Here is a 22170-nt window from a genome sequence, read left to right as displayed (position 1 = left end):
GGCGGGGCCTCCGGGGGTGCGGCTGCGAGGGGCGGGGTCTCCGGGGGCGGGGTCTCCGGGGGCGCGGTCCCCGGGGCCCGCGGGGACAGGCCGGGGACCCCTCGTCTTCCCCGGCGCTCGCAGGGCGGCTCCCCGCTCCCCTTGCAAGGGGAGAGCGCCGCAGCCCCTCCCCGGGCTGGGAAAGGGCTGGCAGGGTCAGACCCTGAGCAGCTGGAGCGGCAGGTGGGAAACACGGGAGGGAAGGGGACGCCGCAGTCCCCTAAAAGGGGGATCTGGATGCTCCAGGGAGCAGGGCCGGACCCCGAGGCTGGCTGCTTGCAGGTGAGGCAGCAGGCTGGGGAGACGCATCCACTCCATAGTTCTCCGCAGCTCAGGGAAGGCTGAATTCTCAGAGAAAACCCATGAACAAGAGTTTCAGCCTTTATTTCCACTTCATCCTTGAAGGAGAGGGACGACAGCAAGCAGGAACTGAAAACAGTTGGGGCTGAACTCGTTTAACTTCAGCTAAAGGAAAAACAAAATCCCAGGCAACCTCATTTCTGGATCCTCTTCAGGTTTAGGTGGCGGCTGCTCTCGGCAGCAGCAGCAGCTCTCTGCAGTCCCGAGGGGCACAGGTCACGGCAGCGGAGGACATGGAAACACCAGGCACCGGGGTTCGAGTGGGACTTAGGTGGCTCCCGAGGTAGGCACGGGGCCAGGGAGGGCTTTGAAGATAAGGACACTTGGAGTCGCAGGCAGCACTTCACAGGAAGCCCTGGAAGAAGTGGAGGAAGAGCACGATACAATCTCAGGAACCTATGACATGGAGGAGATGGATTGTCAGGAGAACTGGCTTTCATGTTTAGTGTGATGGTCTGGCAATGACAGGGGGGGAAATACAATATTAAAAGTTACTTTTTTTGCTAAACTTTTTTTTTTCGTTTCCAAGTAGGCGAAGGGGAGGCAATAGCTACCTCTGGGGAAGACTCATCCATCACACTTACTCCTGCCAGTCCCAAATTAGTAAGAATTCCCTCTCTCAATTTTTTATATTCCTTTCTCCCATCAGATCTCATGCTTAGCACCCTCCTTCCTCTATTCAGCTGTTTCATTCTATCGCTCCATGGCACCAGAACTGTAAGGACTAAAAAATAAATTCTCCTTGAATGGCTCATGCAGTCTCCTCCTCCACTGCCTGAGATAAGCTGTGGTCTAAATCACTGGAAAAGCTACTATGTAGAGAAAAAGGAAATTAAGTATTGTCTCAGTTTGGTAACGACCCAGCTGGCTCTTCAGCATCCCCTAGACCTTCCTGACAGCATCTTCCTGAGGTATCTCCTAAGGGATGATAAAGGATGATGCTAAGCGATCAGAGGTGTTTTCTTGACTGTCTGTTCCAGGGTCCATAATCACACTCAGCCCTTTCACAACTGCAAGTCAGAGACATAACCTTGTGCTGTGGTTCCCTGCTAAAACCATTCTGACCAGAACTGCCTGAGAACACTTCCACTAACCAAACCCTGCTGCGGCAGGCAAGGCTCGAGTTCTGGCAAACCCACCCCCCCTCCCTGCAGACGCCTTTCCAGCAGCAGCGGGGCTCTGTTGATGCTGCTGAACGCCCTGAGTTCCTCCTCGCTTCAAGCAGTGCCAGGCACCACGGCTCGCTGAGCCCATCTTTCTGCCCCATGAGAGAGCTGCAAGCTCTTCCTGGCTTCGTTCCACCAAATGCCAGTCCCGCTGAGTTAACCTTCAGCAGTCCCTCACACCAGGCATGGAGCCAGGCAGACCAGTGGATGGTCTCTGTGCATCCTCTGGAAGCTGCTCTGGCAGACACAAATACAAGCAGCAGCATATTCACGTGCCTGTAACTGCTGGAGCGTTTAAGATGATACATACATGCATGCAAAGTCTGTAATTCCAACATGCCAATCACAGATTAAAAATGGACCAAATCCCAATAACACATTAGATTCCTTTGCTATAAACTATAACTGCTCATAGAGATACTACCCTGCCAGAGGTGCTGTTGTGTACCACTTCTATCTTAGCACAAGATTTAGGCTTTGTATAACAAGAACACAGGAGAGGAGCTGCTGCTGATAGCTCTACTCACTGTGCTGCTGTTGGTAAATATACACCAGCAAAAGTGCCAGCCCTAAAAATAAAAAGGAACAGATTCTCTCTGAATCATACCCAGCTCCCCTGGGCTGCTGCAATGCAGTGGCATCTCAGTCGTTTGATTTCTTAATGATATGGCTGCGTCAAACACTTCAGAACTGGAGGCAGTAAGTCCTCAGCATGCATAACATTAACAGCAGCAGCTGGGAGGCCAACAGAGTTGCCCATTTAACCTCACTCTGTGCTGCCTGTACCCTGCATGCCCAAGTTACAAGACTTGGGCATGGGAAACGCAGTTTACTCTTGAGCAGTGTCTAGGACACTAGAAACTTGACTCTCATTCAAACACAGCGTTTAATCCAACAAAGGCTAATTATTCCCAACTTCTAAACAGATTCACATTTGAAGCCAAGCTGGACTGCCAGGACCCCTCTCTCTGTGGAAAAGAACGAGAGGGAGGAGTACAGAGAAGCAGATGGTATATACGAATCACCCTTTGTGTAGCCTTCCTGTTACACACAGGTTTTTCTCTTGCACCTGTTTCTACCACTCAAACTATTTAAAGGCAGCAAAAGGAGAGGGGAGAGAGGGTGTGGAGTGCAGATGAGATGCAATTAATTCTTTGCATTCTCTTCCCCAATATTTTCAGGCTCTTGATTTCCCTTTATAGGGCTAGTTTTCAACTGGTTTTGCACTTTCAAGGCACTGTAAGTTTGCCTTGAAGAATCCAAAGTGGTTAGAGAGCTGGAAAAAATAGCATTTAGAGAGTTTTAATAAATTAAATGCCCTCAGGGAAGTTTCCAGAGAAACGGAGCTCCATTAAATTAAGCGTCAGGACTTGGGCATCACTTGTGCTGAAATAAAACACAGCCTCCAGCAAGGACATCTCATCAGGTGACCGAAGTTAATGTATTGGTTGAATGTTTACAAAAATCCTCTCCTTCCTTTAAAAACTTGTCAATCCACTTTTGAGCATTTTTAGTCCATAGCAACTAAATTAAAAAAAGGGGGGTTCGGAAGGCAAAAATGCAACCTTCTAGGAAAGCGACTACAACTCAGGTTTATTCCATGTGTGGGGCAAGAACTAAAAGGAATAATATTAGCTTGCATCTCTTTCCGTGTCCTGTGGAAACAGCTAATTTTCTCCCTGTTAATCAGTTCCACAGCCTTCCTTGTTCACTGTGTGCAGTGCCTTTATAGAGCATGGAAAGAGATCTCTCCCCACTGCTACCTGCAACAGCACAGATCAAAAAGAGCACAAACCAAAAGCAGCTGCCCATGTCTCCAGATGCAATTATATTCTTCCACGGAGGAAAAACAAAAGAGTACATCAGATACTGAATGCTCAACAAGAAAATTACACTAATTTATTAGATATCTTGTCCTTCATAGGATGGTTTGAGCCAAATGAGTCTGCTTACTTAAGTACAAAAAGCCTTTGGAGCCACAGGAGATTCCAGAAATGCCAGAACCCTGTGCTCCCCTCCCTCACCACAAAGAGAATAATCTCTCCCACCCACTTCTCTGCTCAGGCCAATCACTGCATCCAAGGAAGTTCTAAGGTCTCTGGCCCATCTTCTTCAGGGTTCGATTCAGCTGGAATTAGACAAAGCAAAGGTCAGAAAAATATATAGTGATTGACATTCACTACTGTTCCCCTCAGCAGCCTTTATCCAATGCTTCTCCTCCTTCCTCTCCAACTCACAGACACAAAAAGCTCTCGCACAAGTGCAGGCTGTGTGTGAAGTAGAAGGGGAACTAGTGAAACTCCCTCCTCCTCTCCAAGACAGCAGAGGAAGATGTAGGGAGAAGAGTGCAAACTTCTAGCAGTGGTATTGCAACCCTGTATTGCTCAAGTCCTCACATCTCAGGATTTTGCTGCCCAAGTTTCCAGCATGCAACAGCCTCTGTCGGGATAGTGGAGCAGTGACAGAATGTCACCTCCTGGCTGAGCACAACCGTGAAGTCACCTGTGCTCCAGGAATCTTCGTGGCCACTTTTTAGAGCCATTGTTATGAGGGCAGAAATAGGATTTTGGTTGTTACTGATGGGAACATCACAATTGTCCAAGGACAATGGCATCAGGATCCTTAAAGCGTAAACCCCTCCTCTTCAACTGTGGCTCAACTGAATGAGCACTTCTCACTCAAAAACATACCATTCCTCAAAGACTAGCAGCTGCTGCTTAAACCACCTGCCTTTGCCCAGTGCCTCGCTGAGCTGGGACTCACCCCAGCAAAGCATTGCACAACTATGTCACCAAGCTTGCCTCCTCCAGGGCCTGCACAGCCCAGTGCTTGCCCCACTTTTTCTACAGACCTAGACAGTTCTGCCACCCAGGCCTTACCTCCTCAAACTTGTGGATCTGGCGGATGAAGAAGTCCCCATAGCGTCGAGCAACCTTTGTGTCTGCGATGTGGATCATGTCCTGGGGAGGGAACAGCATGAGGTCAGGAAAAAGACTGCGCTAGCAGGGAGATAGCAAGCACTACCAAACAGGAGGAGCAACCAAAGGGGCTCCCTTGAAGCCCTGGTTCAGTGTCACACATATCGGATCTGTGCTAGTCCCACAGCAATCATCCAGTTCTCTGTGGGTTGCCTTCCCGATACCTTTGTGTGGGATGGGTCCCAAATTCACACTGTATTCACTTCCCCCATTCTTGCACACTCTGCCTGCTTTTGTCTCTCTTTTGCAGCAGTCTGACAGTCTCAAGCCCAACTCATGATCTGCTTCCCTCTACCTGCAGCTAATAGTCATGCCATCTGCCAGGAAAGCGAGGCTGAGACACAGCATGAGAGCTTGCAGGAAGACCCCTGCTCTAAGGACCATGAACGAGGGGAAACCTGTTCTCTTTCCTAGCAAGAAACCTAATGGTTACTGCTATCATACTTGAAAATGAAGTCCTAAAAGCCTTCTTCATGCTTTTTCCTGCTGCCTGGAGCTCCAAGGGCGGGATGGTGACAGCATCACACCCTGTGTTTAGATTTCTCCTAGAGGAGATGGAGCTAAATGCTGCTCCAGTGAAAAATGGACCTGTAACATGATCAAGCGAGATCCCTGCTTTGTCAAGCGATGGAGAGATGTGGGGGAGATCTACAAAGTTGACAATCCCACCTGACACACTGACGGCACTATTTGTCACCCAACTGTCACCTCCCAAGAACACTGACAAACAGTTCCCATTGTTCCAGGGAAGATATTTAGGACCTTTGTCTTCCAGGTGCAATGACTGCCAAAGCTGCCTGCAATACCCTGTTGCTGTTTATCCACTGACACGTCTAGTAAGTAGGGCTATGACTTCACTGTGGGCAGCCAAGCCCTTCACATGGCAAAGAAGGAAGGGATGTTTCCCACAGATTGGAGCAAAACCTGGTGCTGCCACTTCCAGTATTTTCTGGGTGAAGGAGTTTCCTAACCAGCTTGGGTAGATACCAACCTTGTCAATATAGAAGTCAACCTCAGAGGCAGACTGGAACTCTCCATCCAAGGCAGAAATGCCACTGGTCCACACCAGGTTCTTCATCTTGTGCTTGAAGACGAGCAGCTGGATACGAAACTCCTGCTCTGTGAGGTCTAAGAAGCCAGCCAGCTTGGCCACAGGCATGGTGGTGTAGAGCTTGAGGAAGCTACGGATGGTGGAGAGTTGGGCCTGCTGCTGAACTTCATCGGCAAAGACCTTGAGCTGCTGCAGGAAGGGCTCCTTGTGGTAGTTGGGGTGCACGTTGTCATAATTGGGCACCACAGGGGAAAGGAACTTGGGGCAAGCGTAGCTGAAGAGCTCCTCATAGACTTGTGCATCACCCTTCTGCATGCGCAGCATCTTATCCCCATATTTCTCTCGCAGCTGCAGGTGGATGCTCTCATCTATGCGCATGGGATACATGGTGAGGGCGATGGCCAGGAGTGCATGCATCTGCTCGTTCTGCTTGTTAATCTGAGACAGAGAGGAGAACCTGTTAGCTTGTCAATGTGCCTGGGCTATGTGGTGCAGGAGGGAGCTGGCAGATGTGTTTTTCACAGACTCTTTACCCAGCGCACTGATGGTCCTGCTGCTCAATGGGGAAAGCATAAAGCAGCAGTGCCTCTGGGCACAGCAGATAAATGCTGTATCAAGGCTCTCAACAATGAAAAAGAGGTCTGGACAACAAGAAAGTACAGAGCGAATGTATCCTGAGCCATAGAGAACCTGGACGGCCAGAAGCAGGTTTGACTGCTTTGGTGCAAGAAAGTGCAGAGGAGAAGGGAAGGCAGAGAGTTTAACAGCCATCTCCTGACAAGGGAGAGTTATCAGAGAGGCCAGTGAAGAAAAGACTGAGAAGGAAGATTTATCCAAGTGTGGGATGAAACAGCTGCGTGGCCAGAACAGACATACCAAATTTCTGAAGTGTCATGGAATTAAGAACGGCAGCATTTGGCTATGCAGAGTCAGAAATGAATCATAAGGATGAAGAGGAGACAGCAGCAGCAGGGGGTAAAAGAGGCACCAGAGACAGCTTAGGTGGAAAAAGATAGGAACTTTGTTTCAGCCATGCTGAATTAAAACAGTCTGTGAATGATTATCTGATAATGGAAATATATCCAACAATGGAAACATCCTGAAATGCAGGACTGGACTAGGAACAGGACTGAGTTTAAAGAAGCATCGACAAGAATATCTTTAGTAGCTGATATTCATAAAGAACACCGCCTTTAGGGAGAGTGCAGACTGAGTCAGGGCAACTGCATGGTGAACAACCAAAGAAACTACTAATGCACCTAAGAAAAAAATATTGCCACACATGGCAAAGGAGGTAAAAGGATCCCCAGTCACCACCAGCAGCATAATCTGGGAAAATAAGGCTGGACTATTATATGTAGGTCATCAGGTGACAGAGAAGGGGCAGGAAAAAAGACAGCAGCCTTTTCTTTCGGGAAGCCTAGACCTATGCTATCTCTTACCATCTCGTACTTGTAGGTCGTCCTCTGAAACATGCTCTTGGTCCTCTGAATGTAGAGCAGGATGTTGGCAAAGACACGGATGGCATCCTGGTAACGCCGCATCATAAGGTATGCGAAGCCCACATAGTAATACGTGGTCACCTGGCACTCAGGCACCCGGGAGTACATGCTCTTTGAAGGAAGGATCAACACGCTGTGTTAGAGGGGAGACCTCTCATCCTTTCACCTTTCATCCAAACAGCTCATTACCCAGAATCCAGCCACCTCTGCCTTCACTCCCATTCCAGATACAGAAAGGAGAGGGTTAATTCGGGTTACCTCACCTCCCACCCATCCCTGCAGCAGCTTCCTCCCTGTTTATTAGGTCATCCCATTTCCTATGTTTTCCAGTTTAAGCTTCCTGCAAGCAGAAGACTCTTGCACTGTGCCCAATGTTGCTTTGCTCACTTCTCTTTCCCCTTTTCGCTCCATGCCCAGTACCAGACAGCACACAGACAGATCTGGGCCAAGCCTGTGTTGTGACTGGACTTTTGTTAGCCACTGTTATCATGAGTAGCACCCAATTCTAGGGCAAACACATGCAAGGTGGGAATAACCACAGTGAGAACAAGAGTCAAAAATAAAAGAATGAGCCACTGACCAAGGTGGGAACAATGTGTCCAGCTACCACTGCGCTACCACTTACAGTTCAAATAATATTCCCTATAACACTGCACAACACAGCAAACAAACCTCCTTAAAAAACTAGGCATATGTGTTACAACAGCAGTCACTATCATATGGCTTGATTTAATGCCAAAGCTCCAGCTGTGCTCAGCGCACACAAGTGTGGAACTAGACACTTCTGACAGCTAATCCTATAAACAAACTCCTGACAACAGCTACAAACGGCTCCTCAGCTGGAAGATCCATGATCACAATCTTTCACCAGCATATCTGAACGGAAGCATTCGGAAAACTACAACGGAGGGCTAAAACATGTCGTATTACCTTCTTGTTGAGCTCGATGTTCTCCAGAACCTTGATTGCTTGGTAGTAATCTCCCAGCAGAGAGTGCAGCCGCAGCAGCCCAACCAGGCTGAAATAGCCCAGCATCTTGTAGAGAGAGTGACGACCATATTCACCAGCCACGCTTTCTGGGTCACCTAGGGAAAAAAAAAGGAACTGTGATGCTTTCCTCCAAGGGAGCAGGTTCTCCTTTCAAGACCTCTATGTTTACAAGCAAAAGGAGCAAGTCCTAAATTGTAATCACTAGCATTTCTCACATAAGGCAAACAAAACCACTTCCCAGTCAATCCATCCACTGATTAAGGGTTTGCTCCAGCTCCCACACAAAGCCAACCAAGTCCCATCAAACCAGAGCAAGGCAGCACAGACAGCAGTCTTGCTCAACATCACCCAGCCAGCTCACCTCCACTTGTATAGACCTCCAGCTGTCGGTTGATGTTGGATTTATCCACCAGAGAGTGCAGCACATTAAGGACACTGTGGACATTCCAGATCTTGGGGTTGGAACGAAGGAAATCAATTTCCTCTTCAGACTTCTTGGCTGTCTTGCAGCGGTACTGGCTGAAAGACTGGAACTAAAGGAAAAAGCTGAGATTCAGTGATGAGAAGCCAGTTCAGCTAAGTGCACTATGCTCACAAGTTGATCACGCAAATGTATTATAATAAGGTATGAGGTGCACAAAAAAAAGCTTCACTTGAGATAACCTGACAATCAAAACGGCAAATTATACCACGTTTAACACACCTAGGGAAAATATGATACAGTGCAGAGGCAATCTGAGAGAAAAGGCCAGAGAACAGAACCAAGAGAAGGATCTCTTAGACAATTAGGACACGCAATTAAATGCAGATTTGCTGTCAGAACAGGCAGCAAAGAGAATGGGTAAGTCGTAAGATATCTGCATCCACATACATCTTTTTCTATATATGCACACACAACCTTTTTCATTCTCATGCTTGACGAGACTGCAGTTGAGGAATTCCAAGCAGCTCTATAATAAAAAGTTGCAAAAAAAGGAATCTATAGAGAAAAAACAGTAGCATTTGAAATCTGTATTACTGCACTCAGAACAATAAGGGAGAAAATATATCCTAACATCAAGATCTTAGACCATAGATTATTTCAAATCAGGTCAGCAATGTCTCCGTGAAGGCATAAAGGTCCCATTGACTAAGAAATAAAAAACTGAAGTAAAAACCATAGAACACAATAAAACCAGTTTGAACAAGTATCTTCATAAGGTCTTTGTGATGATAGTAGATTTCAGTCAGTCTGCTTTGCACGAATGATGCAGAAATACAGGTGAGTTTAAAAAAAAAAAACCCTGAACAGCAAGTGAAAGAGAAATTTCAATAGCAGCCAAGGACTCCCCAAAGAGCTCCCTGTAACTTAAAAAACTCTACCTTCACAACTACTTCATCTGCCTGGTGACCCAGGAATAACAGTGCTCACCAAAGTTTTTTGACCTGCAATGATACCCTAGCTATGAGAATCACAGAGAGGAAGGAGATGGAAGATATAACAGTGCTAAAAGAGACAAGACTGCCCCCAAATGGCCCAGTTTTATAGTCACATACCTGGTATATGAATTCGTCAATGATATCCCAGAGCCATTGGTTGGGCAATTCCAGAGGAGCAGGGCCATCAGCATCTGCAGAAGAACATAAGTAATAGATGAGAGGCTTAATACCTTGAGCAAGAACAGTGGCAGAATTGGAGGAACAGACAAATTAAAGAAAACAAGAATTTCACTGAAATGGGAGATGCAGCAGCAGATGAGTGAAGCTTCCAGTAGGGTGGTGATATATAGCTCTGGTTACTTCAGTGGCCTCCACTTTTAAAGCATATGAGCTTGTATGGGGTTAATCTCTGGAGCGTGACTGCTCAGCAGCAGTAATTCTCAGGAGCTGTGCACAAATTCTAGGGGTTTATCTTAACTGCTCTGTTCTCCGCAAGAAGTCCAGCAGGCAGGCACAAACTCTGACATTCGTTCCAAAGGGAGTCAACAACAGTAAGCAGTTGTGAAACACTGTAGCAAGTCTTCTCTAGCTTACAGCTTCATTTTGCTTTTTAATAAAGATAAGTGAAGCAATTCTCAGCAAGACCGAAAGCTATGTAAGTTTATTCTTTAGAATATTTCAGAAAGCACCAGAAAGTATTTTGGTTTTTTGTGGTTTTAAAATGCAGGCATGCCAAGTGCTCTTCATTCAACAAACACACAGAAAGCTCATAGACTACTTCTCTATAGTCTATAAAGTCTATAAGCAAACACGTTCCAGTTCTTCTGACCCTTTCTCCAGCTCTGCCCTCTCCGAAATTCACAAACCAGAAATGAATTGCAGCAACTCACTGAGGATGTAGTTGAAGAGATTGCAGTAGTTGTAGTAAGATTCGAATCTCTGCTCTAGCGTGGGCCCCCCCTGCAATGAGACATCAGCACAATCCGTTTCGTTTCAAGCACAGCAGGAGCGAGCTTATGGGCAACAGCATGTAAAGGACAGTCAGTAGTCACAGCAGTAGAGAGTCTGTCAGAAATGTTAGAGCTGATAGTCAGCTAGGACACCCAACAGCACCACCCAGAAAAGCTGAAATTGTAACACTATTGTCCCATAGAATAGGGCTGATTTTTCACGTACAGGCAGTTTCTCCCAGGATGACTGAGTTTTCAAACCTTCTGTGAACAGGATGCATTAAGTCCTTCTCTGTCCAGATTTAAGAGCTTCCTATCACGTTCAACAGCTTTCCTTCCTTCTCCCCTCATGAGAAGCCTTAATAAATCGACAATTCTGGTTCTAGACAGTGTTTCTAAAGCCTTCTAAAGACCAGTAAACATAGTAAGGAATCACTCTTCCTAGAATCATCTTCCTTGTTTCACCTGGAGGCACCCGAGCGCAGTCTGAGAACCACTAACAGCGTCACTTAAGAAACCAGTCTCTCCTGTTAAAGACTGATTCAGGTTAATAGAGCAGCCTTCTTAAAGTCCCCATTTCTCCACCCTCTGGTCGATACTAAGACTGCATTTGTTGCTCATGTACCACACACGTCACATGCCTGTTAAGCTTCTTTCCTTAAACAGCCAAGTACTACCACAATTTTTTCATTGACTTCAAATTAGCTTAAGGAAAAAAACAAGTGAGCTTTATGGATTTTTGGTTGGTTGGTTGGTTGGTTGGTTTTATTGACCATTATTCCTTCTGCTTCCTTCTCCTGTATCCCTTACAGTGCCCGTGTTTCCCTCTCCGCAAGGCACTCTGACCTCATGTGTTTTTTTTAATCACAAATAATGTGCCCTCCTCTTGTGACACCCCCTCTCACCTGCCTGCTAATCTGAAGAACAAATAAAGAGTCACAAAGAATGACACGAAACCAAGTGATCTATGGGTCTTGCAACTATAGCTCTATCAAGAAAATTCAGTTCCCTCCCAAAAAAACTCTCCCTTCTTTCCTAACTCACCAACCATGATATTTGGTGTCAGTAACAAACTGTTACAAAACAACCTCCTCAAAACTCAGACCAGGTCTTCTTATTCATATACCTGCCAGGGAAACATGCACACTCATTACAACCAAACTAACAAGTCTCAGAAAGACAATCAAGTCTTCCTTTTCAGCAATCGGCGAATCCTTACTAAACTAACAAAAGGCAAGAATTTTAAGCTTCCCAAAAGCAACTTGACTTACAGCTCATAAAGCTATCCAATCCTGTCTTGCAAAAATTATGGAACCATTGATACTAGGGTAGCAACAGAATTTGCCAAGTTTTACGGCAGGGAGAAGTCGGCATGCAACCAACAGGAAAACAGAGGACAACCACTCACGCTGACTTTGGCGTAGATGTGCCTGTAATACAGCTCCTTGTACAGGATGAGGAAAACAGCATCTGGAAAAGAGGACAGAACTGGACATTAGCAAGCCATAAGCCCCTGGCAACTGGATTTATCAGATACATGGGTGGTGCTTCCCCTGCCACAGTAATAAAGGCAGACACAAAAGGATACTTCCTTCAGTTTTGATTTTTTGCCAGGCATCTACCAAAGTGTTGCCACAGTATACAACTCAAGTAGCAGCAACACTGTGCACCTGTGCATTCATGTATCAAAAGTAATTTAGTTCTTTCTTTCTCTGACAAGCAAAGAGAAAGGAAAAGACTTACCGTTTCCCACCTGAGGGGCAATGGCCTCAGCCTCTGGCCACGGGGTATTCTTAAAAAACCTTTCTGTCAGCTTTGTCCAGCTGAAAGATAGAAGTACATGGTATTAGAAACTGTTTCTCAGCATGAGAGAGCTGGAGTTAGAGATCACAATACAGAGGCCTTGCATCATGCCCTTTCAAGAAATCCAGTGTTGAAACAAAGAATGAAAAGAGCAAAGTAAGCAATTAAATTCTTTGATTTAACCCTGAAGTATGGAACAGTTGTGCACATCACTCACGCTGGTAACAAGACACAGCTACATGCAGGAGTGGGAGCATCTGCAGAGAACAGACACAACAATTACATCTCACAGCTTTCTGCAAACTGGTTAACTAACACTACTGAGGTGACTTTTTGCTACCTTCATACCTGTTAGGCACGGGACTGGTATTTGTTTTCAGACAGGTCACAACTCACCTAGGCTTGTCTTAGGGTAATGGCCTGGAAACGTTTGTTTTTCCCACAGTGATCAAATCAAATCTCATGATGTATTTCAGAGTAAGCCCAGGTTTGGAACAAGACAGGCAGCCAGCCTTTCAAGAGCAGGGTGCTCTTTCATCGCAGCTTAAACAGTGAATCCTCTTTGCGGGAAGGACAGCTTTGTACCTGTTCTCATAGATGTCCTGGATCTCGTACACCTTCTGGTCAATAACATCACTGGAAACACGGCTGGCCTGGAGCTCGTACACCTTCTGGTCAATGAGATCCGACACCGTCTTGTGGAAATACTGAATGAAGTTTTTGATGACCTCGGGGATCACCTGGTAGGTTTGCTGCTCATACTGCCGCTCGTAGGCCAGGTCTTGCTTCGGGTCTCCTGAGGGGAAAGAGGAGCGGCGAGGCGGCTGCCGCACGGCCCGGGCCGGGCCTGCAGAGCCGGCCGGGCGCCCGAGAGGCCGCACTCACCCGTGTGCATGTCATAGTCGTTGGAGTAGGCGTAGGGGTCGTAGGCGGCCTGTGGAGAGAGGGCGGCAGCCGGTCAGCCCGACCAGCCCGGACACGACCCCCAGGGTCCCCTCCCGCCGCCCCGGGCCCCCCGCCCCGCACCTCGTTGTCGTAGTCCTCCCCCGGGTAGGCCATGGCGGCGGCGGCGCGGCAGGGAAAGGGCCCCGGGCGGCAACGCGGGCCCGGCGTGGAGCGGGCAGGAAGAGGGGGTGGGACCAGGGGCGGGGCTCGGGCCGGCCGGCTGGAAAGGTTTGCGGCGGCGGAGCGGAACCGCTCCCTTCCACTGGTTGAAATAACTGTCTGTCTTCAGCCTGCTGCGCTGCGATAGGCCTGTTGCGCTCTATCGCCCGCCCCTCGCGCTGATTTGAAAATATGCCTGCCCGTCAGCCCTTCTTTGGGCACGGCCTCCGCCTCCCGTTTCGCCTTCCTTCTACCTCTCCTACTGCCTCCCCATTGGCTGCACCCACCGGGCTGCGGCCTTCGATTAGTCGAGCGGACACGTCCCGCCCCGTTGCTATAGCGATGACCCGCCCCTCCCCTCTCCCCCGCGCGGCGGCCCGGCCCGTGAGGGGATGGAGGGCGGCGGCGCCGCAGCAGCGCCCGACGCGGGGCCGGAGCGGGAGCCAGAGCCGGCGCTGGGGGCTGGGCTGGCGCTGGGGGCGGCGGCGGCGGGCGCCCCCCTCGGCTACCTGCACGTCCTGTGGCAGCGGGAGGAGCCCGCGGGCAAGATCCCGGCCCGCCGCCTGCGCAGGGCCGCCCGTCTCCACCGCCGGCTGGGGCCGACGGGCAAGGAGACCCACGGTGAGCCGGCGGGCGGCCCTGCCCGGAACGGCCCTTCCTTCGGCCGTGCTGCCGCCCGGGCCTCGGCGGCGTGCAGAGCCTCCGGTCCGGGGGGGCCTGAAGCTTCGGCCTCGCCGTGTGCGCGGCCTCTGGGAGGGGGTCGGGTCTGCTCGGCGGGCGGCGGGGGAAGACGCCCGTGCTCCTGCCGGGGGAGGGTGCCCGCCGCGCTGGGAGGGCCCCTGGCTGGCCTCAGGAGGAGGCAAGGAGGGCGATTCTTACCTGGCACCTTGGTCTCTTGTTTCCCCTTCTCTGGGCTGAGCCGGCCCCAACATGAGCGCTGGGATGGGATATTTCGGTAGGGAAACGCTCCTGTCTCCTCTCTGCTTCCCAGTGATTTCTTTCTTTTCTCCATAGCACTGAAAAGGCTGCGTGAAGCTGCCAATAGCAACGACTTGGACACAGGTAGGATTTCTGCCAAACCTACTTGGGACCTCTTCCTGGAAGGGCAGTTTTGTCGAGGACCTTTACTTTAGGAGGGGAGGAGGGTGCAGACAGTTTGTGGACCTGGTGCTTTAGATGTTGGAAATCTAGAAACTGCTTTTCTGGAGCCTTGTTTTGTTTTCTGAGCAGAGTGAGCCTGGTTCTAATATTCTTTTGCCCAATTGTAAGCAGTAAGAGAACCAGTGTTTTGGTAAGGTGGAAAAATTATTATTATCTCAGCCATACCCTGTGTGATAAGACAGTGTGACGTAGCAGATCAGAACCAGGACTGTTTCTGGGCTCTGCCTCTCACAGTGACTTCAGAGAAGGCTCATGGCCTGTGACTCCCTTTACCTCTCTATACTGCAGATTATGTGGAGTTTTATATGAAGTGTCCAGCAGCAATATTGGCAGATATTATCATTGTCCCTCGTTAGACTATACTGTCCCCTCAGCTGCGCTGGCCTAATTGTTCACCTGGCCATTCTGTGAGCAGAATTGGAAACTGGTTTGTCTTGTAGAAACTCCCGGGATATCATGATGGGGGGTTGTCTGTCATGTTTCACCCTTCAGCTCCACAATACACCTTGTTTCATGAACTGATGGATAAAGTTCACCTGTGAGCTGTCAGTACAGAAAGCTTGGCTTCAGTCACCAAGTCAAGAGGAACAATGAAAGCATCAGGCTTTATGAAAGTCTTGGTTTCAATCCATCTCAGAGTTTTCCAGCTGTGTTTGATACACAGGTTCCCCTGTTTGCAATCCTGTTGTGTTTTGTGTACTCTGCAACTTGAGGAAGTGTCTGATGATGAATTTATTCTTCATCAACAAGTAAAAAATCTTTGCTGTTTCCTGCAGTGGCACTGGGTGGGAGAGGTTACGTCATTTCCTACTGGTTTAAGGGAAGGACAAGGTAAAGCATTCCCCATTAATGCTTCTCACTGGTGGCACTGCTGGTCTCCCTGTCTTTCTTCTGGAGTACCAAACATCTCCTCTTAATGCCACTTCTGTCTTTTCAGGTGTTCCTTTCATTACTGTACCACACTTAAAGCAGTACGTGTACAGGAAGCAATTCAAATGTGACTGTAATTTGATCTCTGGAAGCTGAGACAAACCATGACTTACAGTGGTTTGAGCTATCTACTTTCTTGTCTGCAATACTGGTCAGTCTTAACAGTTGCAGGATATGCTATTAAAGATCTCAAAATATAGTGAATCTATCAGTATTTTTAACAGCTACGGAATGAGCTTTATTTTACACGCTGATTACTATATCAGGATAATCTCGAAACGACAGGAGGAATAGCCCTTACAGGTGCCCTTACACGTGTTGCTGTAGATGCTACTTTTATGTCCCTAATATTTTCAGCCCTTATTGGTCTATTTGCTTTTGTTAAACTAATATGACTCTCTAGTATTGGGTATATCTGTCTTTCTGTGTGAGCAGGTTTTTCCTTCTTATCTGAGAAAAGGTGGTAGTTCAGGTTACAGGAAGTGCCAGTGGTGGCATAGAAGAAGTAGCTGGGTTGAAACGCAGGGGGAAAATTGTGAGTAGATGACAGTGTGGCTACTTGGGCTGTTCACTAGCTCACTTCAGTACATCATCTCCTAAGGGTATATTTGCACTGTGCTGCCAGCAGGTTGGTGCACTCACCTGCCTGCCTCCCAGTCAGTAGCCACTGTTAGCGTGGCAAAACCTGGGAGTTTCGGGTGAATCTAGGAAGTGACATATTCAAAAGAGGTGTGGAGAGGTGTTTTTTCTCACTGCATGGAGTTACACTTTGAAACTTCTCACTGCAGGTCCATGTTCATGTGAAAAGTTTACACAGATGTAGAAAATGACTCTGCAGATCCATGGAGAAAGCCCATGGAGGGCCAGTAAGCACAGGATGCTAATTCTGGCTTGGGAAGTGCCTGAGATGCAGCTGACCAAAGTCCGTGACAGTTAGCCCTGCAGCATTGCTGTCAGGGTGCTGGGCCATCTTGTCTAGACCGTGCTTTTGCCAAGAAAGGTTGGACCAGATGATTCTTGTGGTCCCTGCAAACCTGGTATTCCATGATTCTGTAGACATTTGCTGTTGATTGTCCTAGGAGCTTGAATATTTGGCTAGATGGATCCTTAGCCATGGTCATTACAGCTGTTGCCTTATCTTTTGTGGCAGTACGTGGAAGCTGGTGAAGGCTGTAAGAGGGTGAAGGGTATGCTGCCCGTGCTGGTTCTGCTGGGCCAGGATGCTCACTGGAGCTCGTTCGAGTCCAGTTGGCTTGACAGCTGGCAGAACATGTATCTACCTGCAGAAGACCAGGTAGCATTACCCCTTTCTCACCAGATGACCCTTTAGCTTACCTGTTTTCTTCTCCTCCTTGTCTCTGTCAGTGCAGCAACTCTTGGAGGATGGAACTGACCCCTGTGCTGCGGATGACAAAGGCCGGACAGCCCTGCATTTTGCCTCCTGCAATGGCAACGATCACATTGGTGAGTGGGGAGGGGGAGTTCTGTCATCTGACTTCTCTGTGGCAGAGATTTTGAAGGGTGCGTTTTATTTTGCTTCAGCATGTGACAGAGATTGCTCTTTTCTGTGTGTTTTGTGGCAAAGTTGCCAGCTTAACTCTGGCTCCAGAGCCTGCCGTGTCCCCCCTGCTGAAGGAGGAACAGGAGCTCCCAATTCAAGGGCTGTACTGGTGCAGAAGGATGTTCTTAGTCCCAGTTCTGCCCCTCAGGGAGCCCAGGGACAGTGGCACTGCCTGGCTTTGTGCCGTATCCTTTTGCATTACTGTGCAAACCTCTGTCCCCAGCTTCTGGGAAGAAGCTGATGAGCTGAACAGAAGCATCCCCAAGGCAGCCCGATGGCTGCCATGTGGACCTGTGGCCTGTGTGGTCCTGACCTGTGGGACAAAGGGAAGGGACTGACAGGGCTCCGATTCCTTTTTTTCCAGTGCAACTGCTTCTGGACCATGGGGCTGACCCGAACCAGAGAGATGGGCTGGGAAACACCCCTTTACACTTGGGTAAGTGCCACACAGATGAGCTTTGCATGCAGAGAGGTGAGGTGAACACTGCCTTGCTATTTTTTCCTTCCTCTTTCCTGTGCATCACACTATGCATCCCCAGCTCTAAGTATCTTGGAGGGACTCTTTGCATTTTATTAGCTTCACTTTTCCTGAAGGCTTAAGGGTCAGAATTTGAGAAAATCCATTTCCCTCCCTCTGCCAGCCCCAGGGAGTGCAAGATCTGTTCCAGAGGGAATGCTCAGGCTTGAGCATGAGGTTACTCTCAACAGTTGGGCTGTTCTTTGCGATGGCAAAGGGCCCTTTGGGAAACAGCAAGCTCCACACTTGAGCAGAAACTCCTTTGTTGTTTGCTAATACCTCTGAGTTGTGTGTCCTGTGTTTTCCCTCCCCAGCTGCCTGCACGAACCACGTTCCTGTCATCACCACACTGCTGCGCGGAGGTAACATTTCCTCTATAACAATAACAGCCCGTCCCTTTCCTGCCCTGCCCTGTTGATACTCCCCAGGGACACTAAGTCTTGAAGACAGACTTCACTTTCTGTCCTTGCTTGTGCATCTTGCAGGCGCCAGAGTTGATGCCTTGGATCGAGCAGGCAGAACTCCACTGCACCTTGCTAAATCAAAGCTAAACATCCTGCAGGAAGGACTCTCCCACAGCCTGGAGGCTGTACGCCTTGAAGTGAAACAGGTAAAAGAAATTATCTCGTGTTCTGATTAAGTGGTGCAGCCCCTGGCAGTCTCCTGCACCCATTAAGGGTCAAGTATCATTTAGCAGCTGGTTTAAATACCTGTCTGTAGGCTCTTCGCTGCTCTGGGAAGCATTTGACTTTTTTCTTCTGTTTTCAGAGACCTTCCTTTTTCCCAACTGCTACTCTGAATTTTTGCAGGACCTCTCTTGGCTCTGGTAGGCCAAGGATGCATTGAATGTCTTAATTCTCAGGCTGTATAGAGCATTCTCTTCTACCACCGTGTAAGACCAATGCCTTGTGGCAGGAGAGGGACCACAGCATGGGGCTGTAGCCATGGCATACGCGTTCCAGCAGGGACTCGGCATTACTAGTGCAGTCTGCCCTGCTCCAGTCTGTGGGGCTGCATCACAAGTGCACGAAGTGTGGGCCTCACTTCAGGAGCCGTATAGGAGCCACGAGGATTTTCATCCTTTGGTGCACAGGAGATCCTGCTAGTGTATGAAGTCCCTGCTCCTCACAGTAAGGGAAGCTAGCTGGCCATAAAGAAAAGCCTGGTGCTTTCAGGGCTAGACCTTATGCTTCTTCAGCTGGGCCTGTCTCTCTTCTCTGTTCTTAAACCAGGCACAGGGATCATAACTAGTCCATCTGTGGCTGATGAGCACCTCTGGTGACTCACTGGGCTCTGATGCTGTTATTAGTGCTCTCAGGTTGCTTTGCATGTGTTCCTCTCTATGGCTCATGTACTCTACCATGTACCACGGCATCAAAGCTGTGCTTGGCAATTTAACTGTAATTTAATTTTTCCTGTAAAAACATCTGAGCCTGGTGCAGTTCTCTGATGTTTCTGTCTTATGCCTGTTGGTTTCAGATTATCCAGATGTTGCGGGAATACTTGGAACGTCTGGGGAGGCATGAGCAAAAGGAACAGCTGGATGACCTCTGCTCCAGGTTACAGATGACCAGCACAAAGGAGCAGGTAGGCAGTGTTGAGCTAATGTGACTCACCTGTTTGTGTTGTGACTTCTGTGTTTAGGAAAATGCAACTGCATGAGCAAGGTGACATTGAAGATGTGATTATGGAAGTGTTCTTGCTCACATCGGGTAACACGGGCAAGTTACGTGATGACTCGTGGTACTCCTTTGGGGTGGAATTAAAAAAGGAGAAAGCATCACTGTGCCTAGCAGCTCAGCAGAGTAGCTGAAGATCAGATGGGCCGAGGGCACAGGCGTTTTAAGTCTGGGATCAGCTCAACCACATGGGGTTGCAGGGCCTGTTTGGGTTTTTGTTGTTGTTTGTTTTTCTACAGAAGATTGGCCCTTAGAAACAGGCTTAAAGGAAACAGCCCTGATACCATTGTTGAGTTCTGGGTAATGTAGTAACATGCTTCTATTTTAAGGACTGGATAAATAGCATGAGGTGGTCAAGCATTGACCTCCTGAGGAATGGGGAGAAGGTCCCGATGCCTTAGATTTGGACTTTTTTGATCGTGAGGACAGGAGCTCTCCTATGCAATTGTGGGACCAAAGGGATCCTGTTCCAGTATAAGCTCATCATGGGTGTTACTGGCGGTCCTGGTGCAAGGGTGGTCCCTGTTGCACGGGGTTGTCTTCTGTGTTGGTGGTCAGCTGCACAACCGCATTCTTCTGCCTAACAGCCAACTGTATTCTGTCAGGTGGACGAGGTTACAGACCTCCTGGCCAGCTTCACATCACTCAGCCTGCAGATGCAGAAGATGGAGAAAAGATAATGGACTTCCAAATCATCTTCCTGATGCAGCAGCAGAAGCCTTAGAGAGAAAAAGAGGAAGCTGAAGCTTCCCAGATTGCTGAATAGACGTTGCTGCCAGCAGCTGTTCCTGCCAGATCCACTCTCCAGTGGTGCTCAGACTGTCTCTGTGGATGCTGCCACAGCTGCCTCATGGAGAGGCAGAAGGCTTTGGACAACAGACAGAGTGCTGCAGCTGAGACTTTTATAAAAAAAAGATCTGTTCTCAGATGGGCCAGTGCTGAATAGGTTGCCCCATCCAGAGGTATTCTGCCTTCTCCTAAGCGCTTCAGCTTGACGTAGGTGGTGGCTGATGCCATGTGCAGTCACCAGCCCTGACTAGTGTGCTCAGCAGCTGGCCAGAACGGGCGCCTTTTGCCATCTCCGCAGTACTTAATCGTGTGTGGGAGAAAGTGGATGCCTTGGACAACAGAAGGCTTTGTGCTGTGAGAACAACACGCACTTAATTCTGCATGCTAGCAGCTGAGCAAACACCCTGCCTTGAGAAGCACACACCAAGGCTTAATCCTCATCTTCCCCAGAGCCTGCAGTCAGAGTGCAGAGAATCTGTCTGGTTACAAATGGGATACAAAGCTTTTAATCACTGGACTAACAGCTTTCACTGGCCTCATTTTTTAAAATCACTGCTGCAAGTTAGTGCTTAAATACTACAGTGAAACACTTGCAAAAAACCACCCAGGCAGACAGCTAGCAGCTCAGAGCTGCCCTGATGCAAGACTAGGGTTTGGGGGGATGACTTAATCCTAGCGCAGTTTTAGGCAGATATCTACATCTTGCAAAAAAACCCCACCATAACTGACTTTTGTGTTTCCTATTTCTGTCGGTCTCAGGCAAGAGGTCCAGTTGCGACAGACATATTTTTTTGGGCTGGGATGGAGGTGGATTTACAGCTGCCTCAGCAGCACCAAACCCAGAGGTGACTCATGCTGTGTTTCTTCCTTGTTATGAAGAGGTGCTGCTCTAGGACCTTAAGTGCAGCGTGAGGAACAAGTTATGACCTCTGCTGGGAGCCTGAAGTGATGCAGCTGTGAAGGATGCAGGGAATTGCTCTTGCTGCTCTTGTGCTTCTGCCCCACAGTTGTTAGTAATGAAGATGTAGACAGCTTTGTTTTGGAGCAGGGATCCATGAAATCTTGTCAGTAGGGCACCAACAGCAGCAGGGTGACAAGAACGTGCCCAATAGCAGTCTAAGTTCCCACCTAAATGACATGGCGGGCTGGCAGCGAGACCCATTCCACAGTTTGGGAATTGCTGGTTTGGAAGCATTTGTTCTTAGGATTCAGCTTAACCATGCAACAACCACAGTCTGGAGCAATCTTCAGAGCCCTTCGGGTCAGCATGTTCTCTAATATCTGGCCGCTTGCCCAGGAAGAGGCCAAGTGGATCTCCATGTTCAAAGCTGAGATACCAGAAATATGCATGGCTTTTAGACGGGGTTCATCCATTGGCTGCTGGAGGCCATGACTGGGACTAACGGTCTTGTGGTTTGGCTGGGGCTGTCACTGTGAACTCTGATACTTCTTTATGATATGCTGGATGGGAAGGATGCTGAGGGAGTGGGAGACAAGCTGACCTTTTTGTATTTTGAACTTCAATAAAATTATGTTGGCCTTTTCAGACTCCTCAGCCAAGTTCTCTCTCCATTTTTTTTTTTTTTTTTTTTCCCCCAGAATGGCTCACTTCTCTTTCTTTACTTCTGTTCCACGCCCCAGGCACAGCACCAGACTTGGTAACTGCTACTCTCATACCCGATACTGAAATGAAAAATGACAACACAAAGTTTTTTGAACTCAAACACCAGTCTGTTTGCAGGTCGAAGTACATGGTTGCTGACTCACCTTCTGATCTTGACTCCCACAGCCAAGAAGTCCAAACTTTAAATCTAGTTAGTTGCTGTGAAACTGTACAAATAGAGGAAAGAGAATCTCAGCAGGATTGCTTCAAGCTGGAAGGTGGGATGTTTGCAAAGGGGAAAAGCAGCCTTGCACAGCCCGCACTCCTGCAGAAGTATGGAGCTGGTGGGGAGACGGCTGCTGAGCCAGATAAAATGTCTGTGCTGTGGGGAGACAGCAAGGGGATGAGGAGCTGGGGAGGGACATTCAGTCAGGGCAGAGAATTTCCAGGGTGGTGCCTGCGTGAGGAGCGGGCGACCTTCCTGTCCAGTCTGCGCTTGTCTTTTTTCTTCCAGTCTTCACAGCCCAGTCTTGGTGTCCACCTACACGCAGCTGTCAGCACTTCTGCA

The 22170-nt window shown here is 48.6% G+C and overlaps 2 protein-coding genes across 5 annotated transcripts; one reads left to right on the top strand and one right to left on the bottom strand.

Moving 5' to 3' along the window:
* Nucleotides 1-408: 408 nt before the first annotated feature.
* EIF3L (eukaryotic translation initiation factor 3 subunit L) lies at nt 409-13389 on the bottom strand. Of its 3 annotated transcripts, none has more exons than XM_065651630.1 (14): nt 13285-13389; nt 13144-13192; nt 12844-13054; nt 12199-12278; nt 11864-11925; nt 10396-10465; nt 9623-9696; nt 8448-8619; nt 8027-8181; nt 7037-7207; nt 5535-6032; nt 4445-4525; nt 3618-3693; nt 409-795 (listed from the first exon to the last, which is right to left on the bottom strand). In XM_065651630.1, exons 1-13 carry the CDS (start codon nt 13315-13317, stop codon nt 3655-3657), a joined length of 1695 nt encoding a protein of 564 aa, XP_065507702.1. In that variant the 5' UTR covers nt 13318-13389; the 3' UTR covers nt 409-795; nt 3618-3654. The 3 variants fall into 3 exon arrangements, with proteins under 3 accessions (XP_065507702.1, XP_065507696.1, XP_065507688.1); XM_065651624.1 differs by having other exon boundaries at nt 409-754; XM_065651616.1 differs by lacking the exon at nt 409-795 and having other exon boundaries at nt 3433-3693.
* Nucleotides 13390-13740: 351 nt separating this feature from the next.
* On the top strand, nt 13741-21533 carry ANKRD54 (ankyrin repeat domain 54). 2 transcript variants are annotated; one of them, XM_065643680.1, is made up of 8 exons: nt 13741-13983; nt 14377-14424; nt 16819-16917; nt 17379-17450; nt 17846-17893; nt 18017-18141; nt 19011-19118; nt 19816-21533. In XM_065643680.1, exons 1-8 carry the CDS (start codon nt 13755-13757, stop codon nt 19888-19890), a joined length of 804 nt encoding a protein of 267 aa, XP_065499752.1. In that variant the 5' UTR covers nt 13741-13754; the 3' UTR covers nt 19891-21533. The 2 variants fall into 2 exon arrangements, with proteins under 2 accessions (XP_065499752.1, XP_065499759.1); XM_065643687.1 differs by lacking the exon at nt 17846-17893.
* The last annotated feature ends 637 nt before the right edge of the window (nt 21534-22170 follow it).

This window comes from Caloenas nicobarica, chromosome 1, assembly GCF_036013445.1.
Source record: "Caloenas nicobarica isolate bCalNic1 chromosome 1, bCalNic1.hap1, whole genome shotgun sequence".
Taxonomy (NCBI): domain Eukaryota; kingdom Metazoa; phylum Chordata; class Aves; order Columbiformes; family Columbidae; genus Caloenas; species Caloenas nicobarica.
The sequence above is the reverse complement of the archived record's forward strand: the minus strand, read 5'-3'. Positions and strand labels throughout refer to the sequence as shown.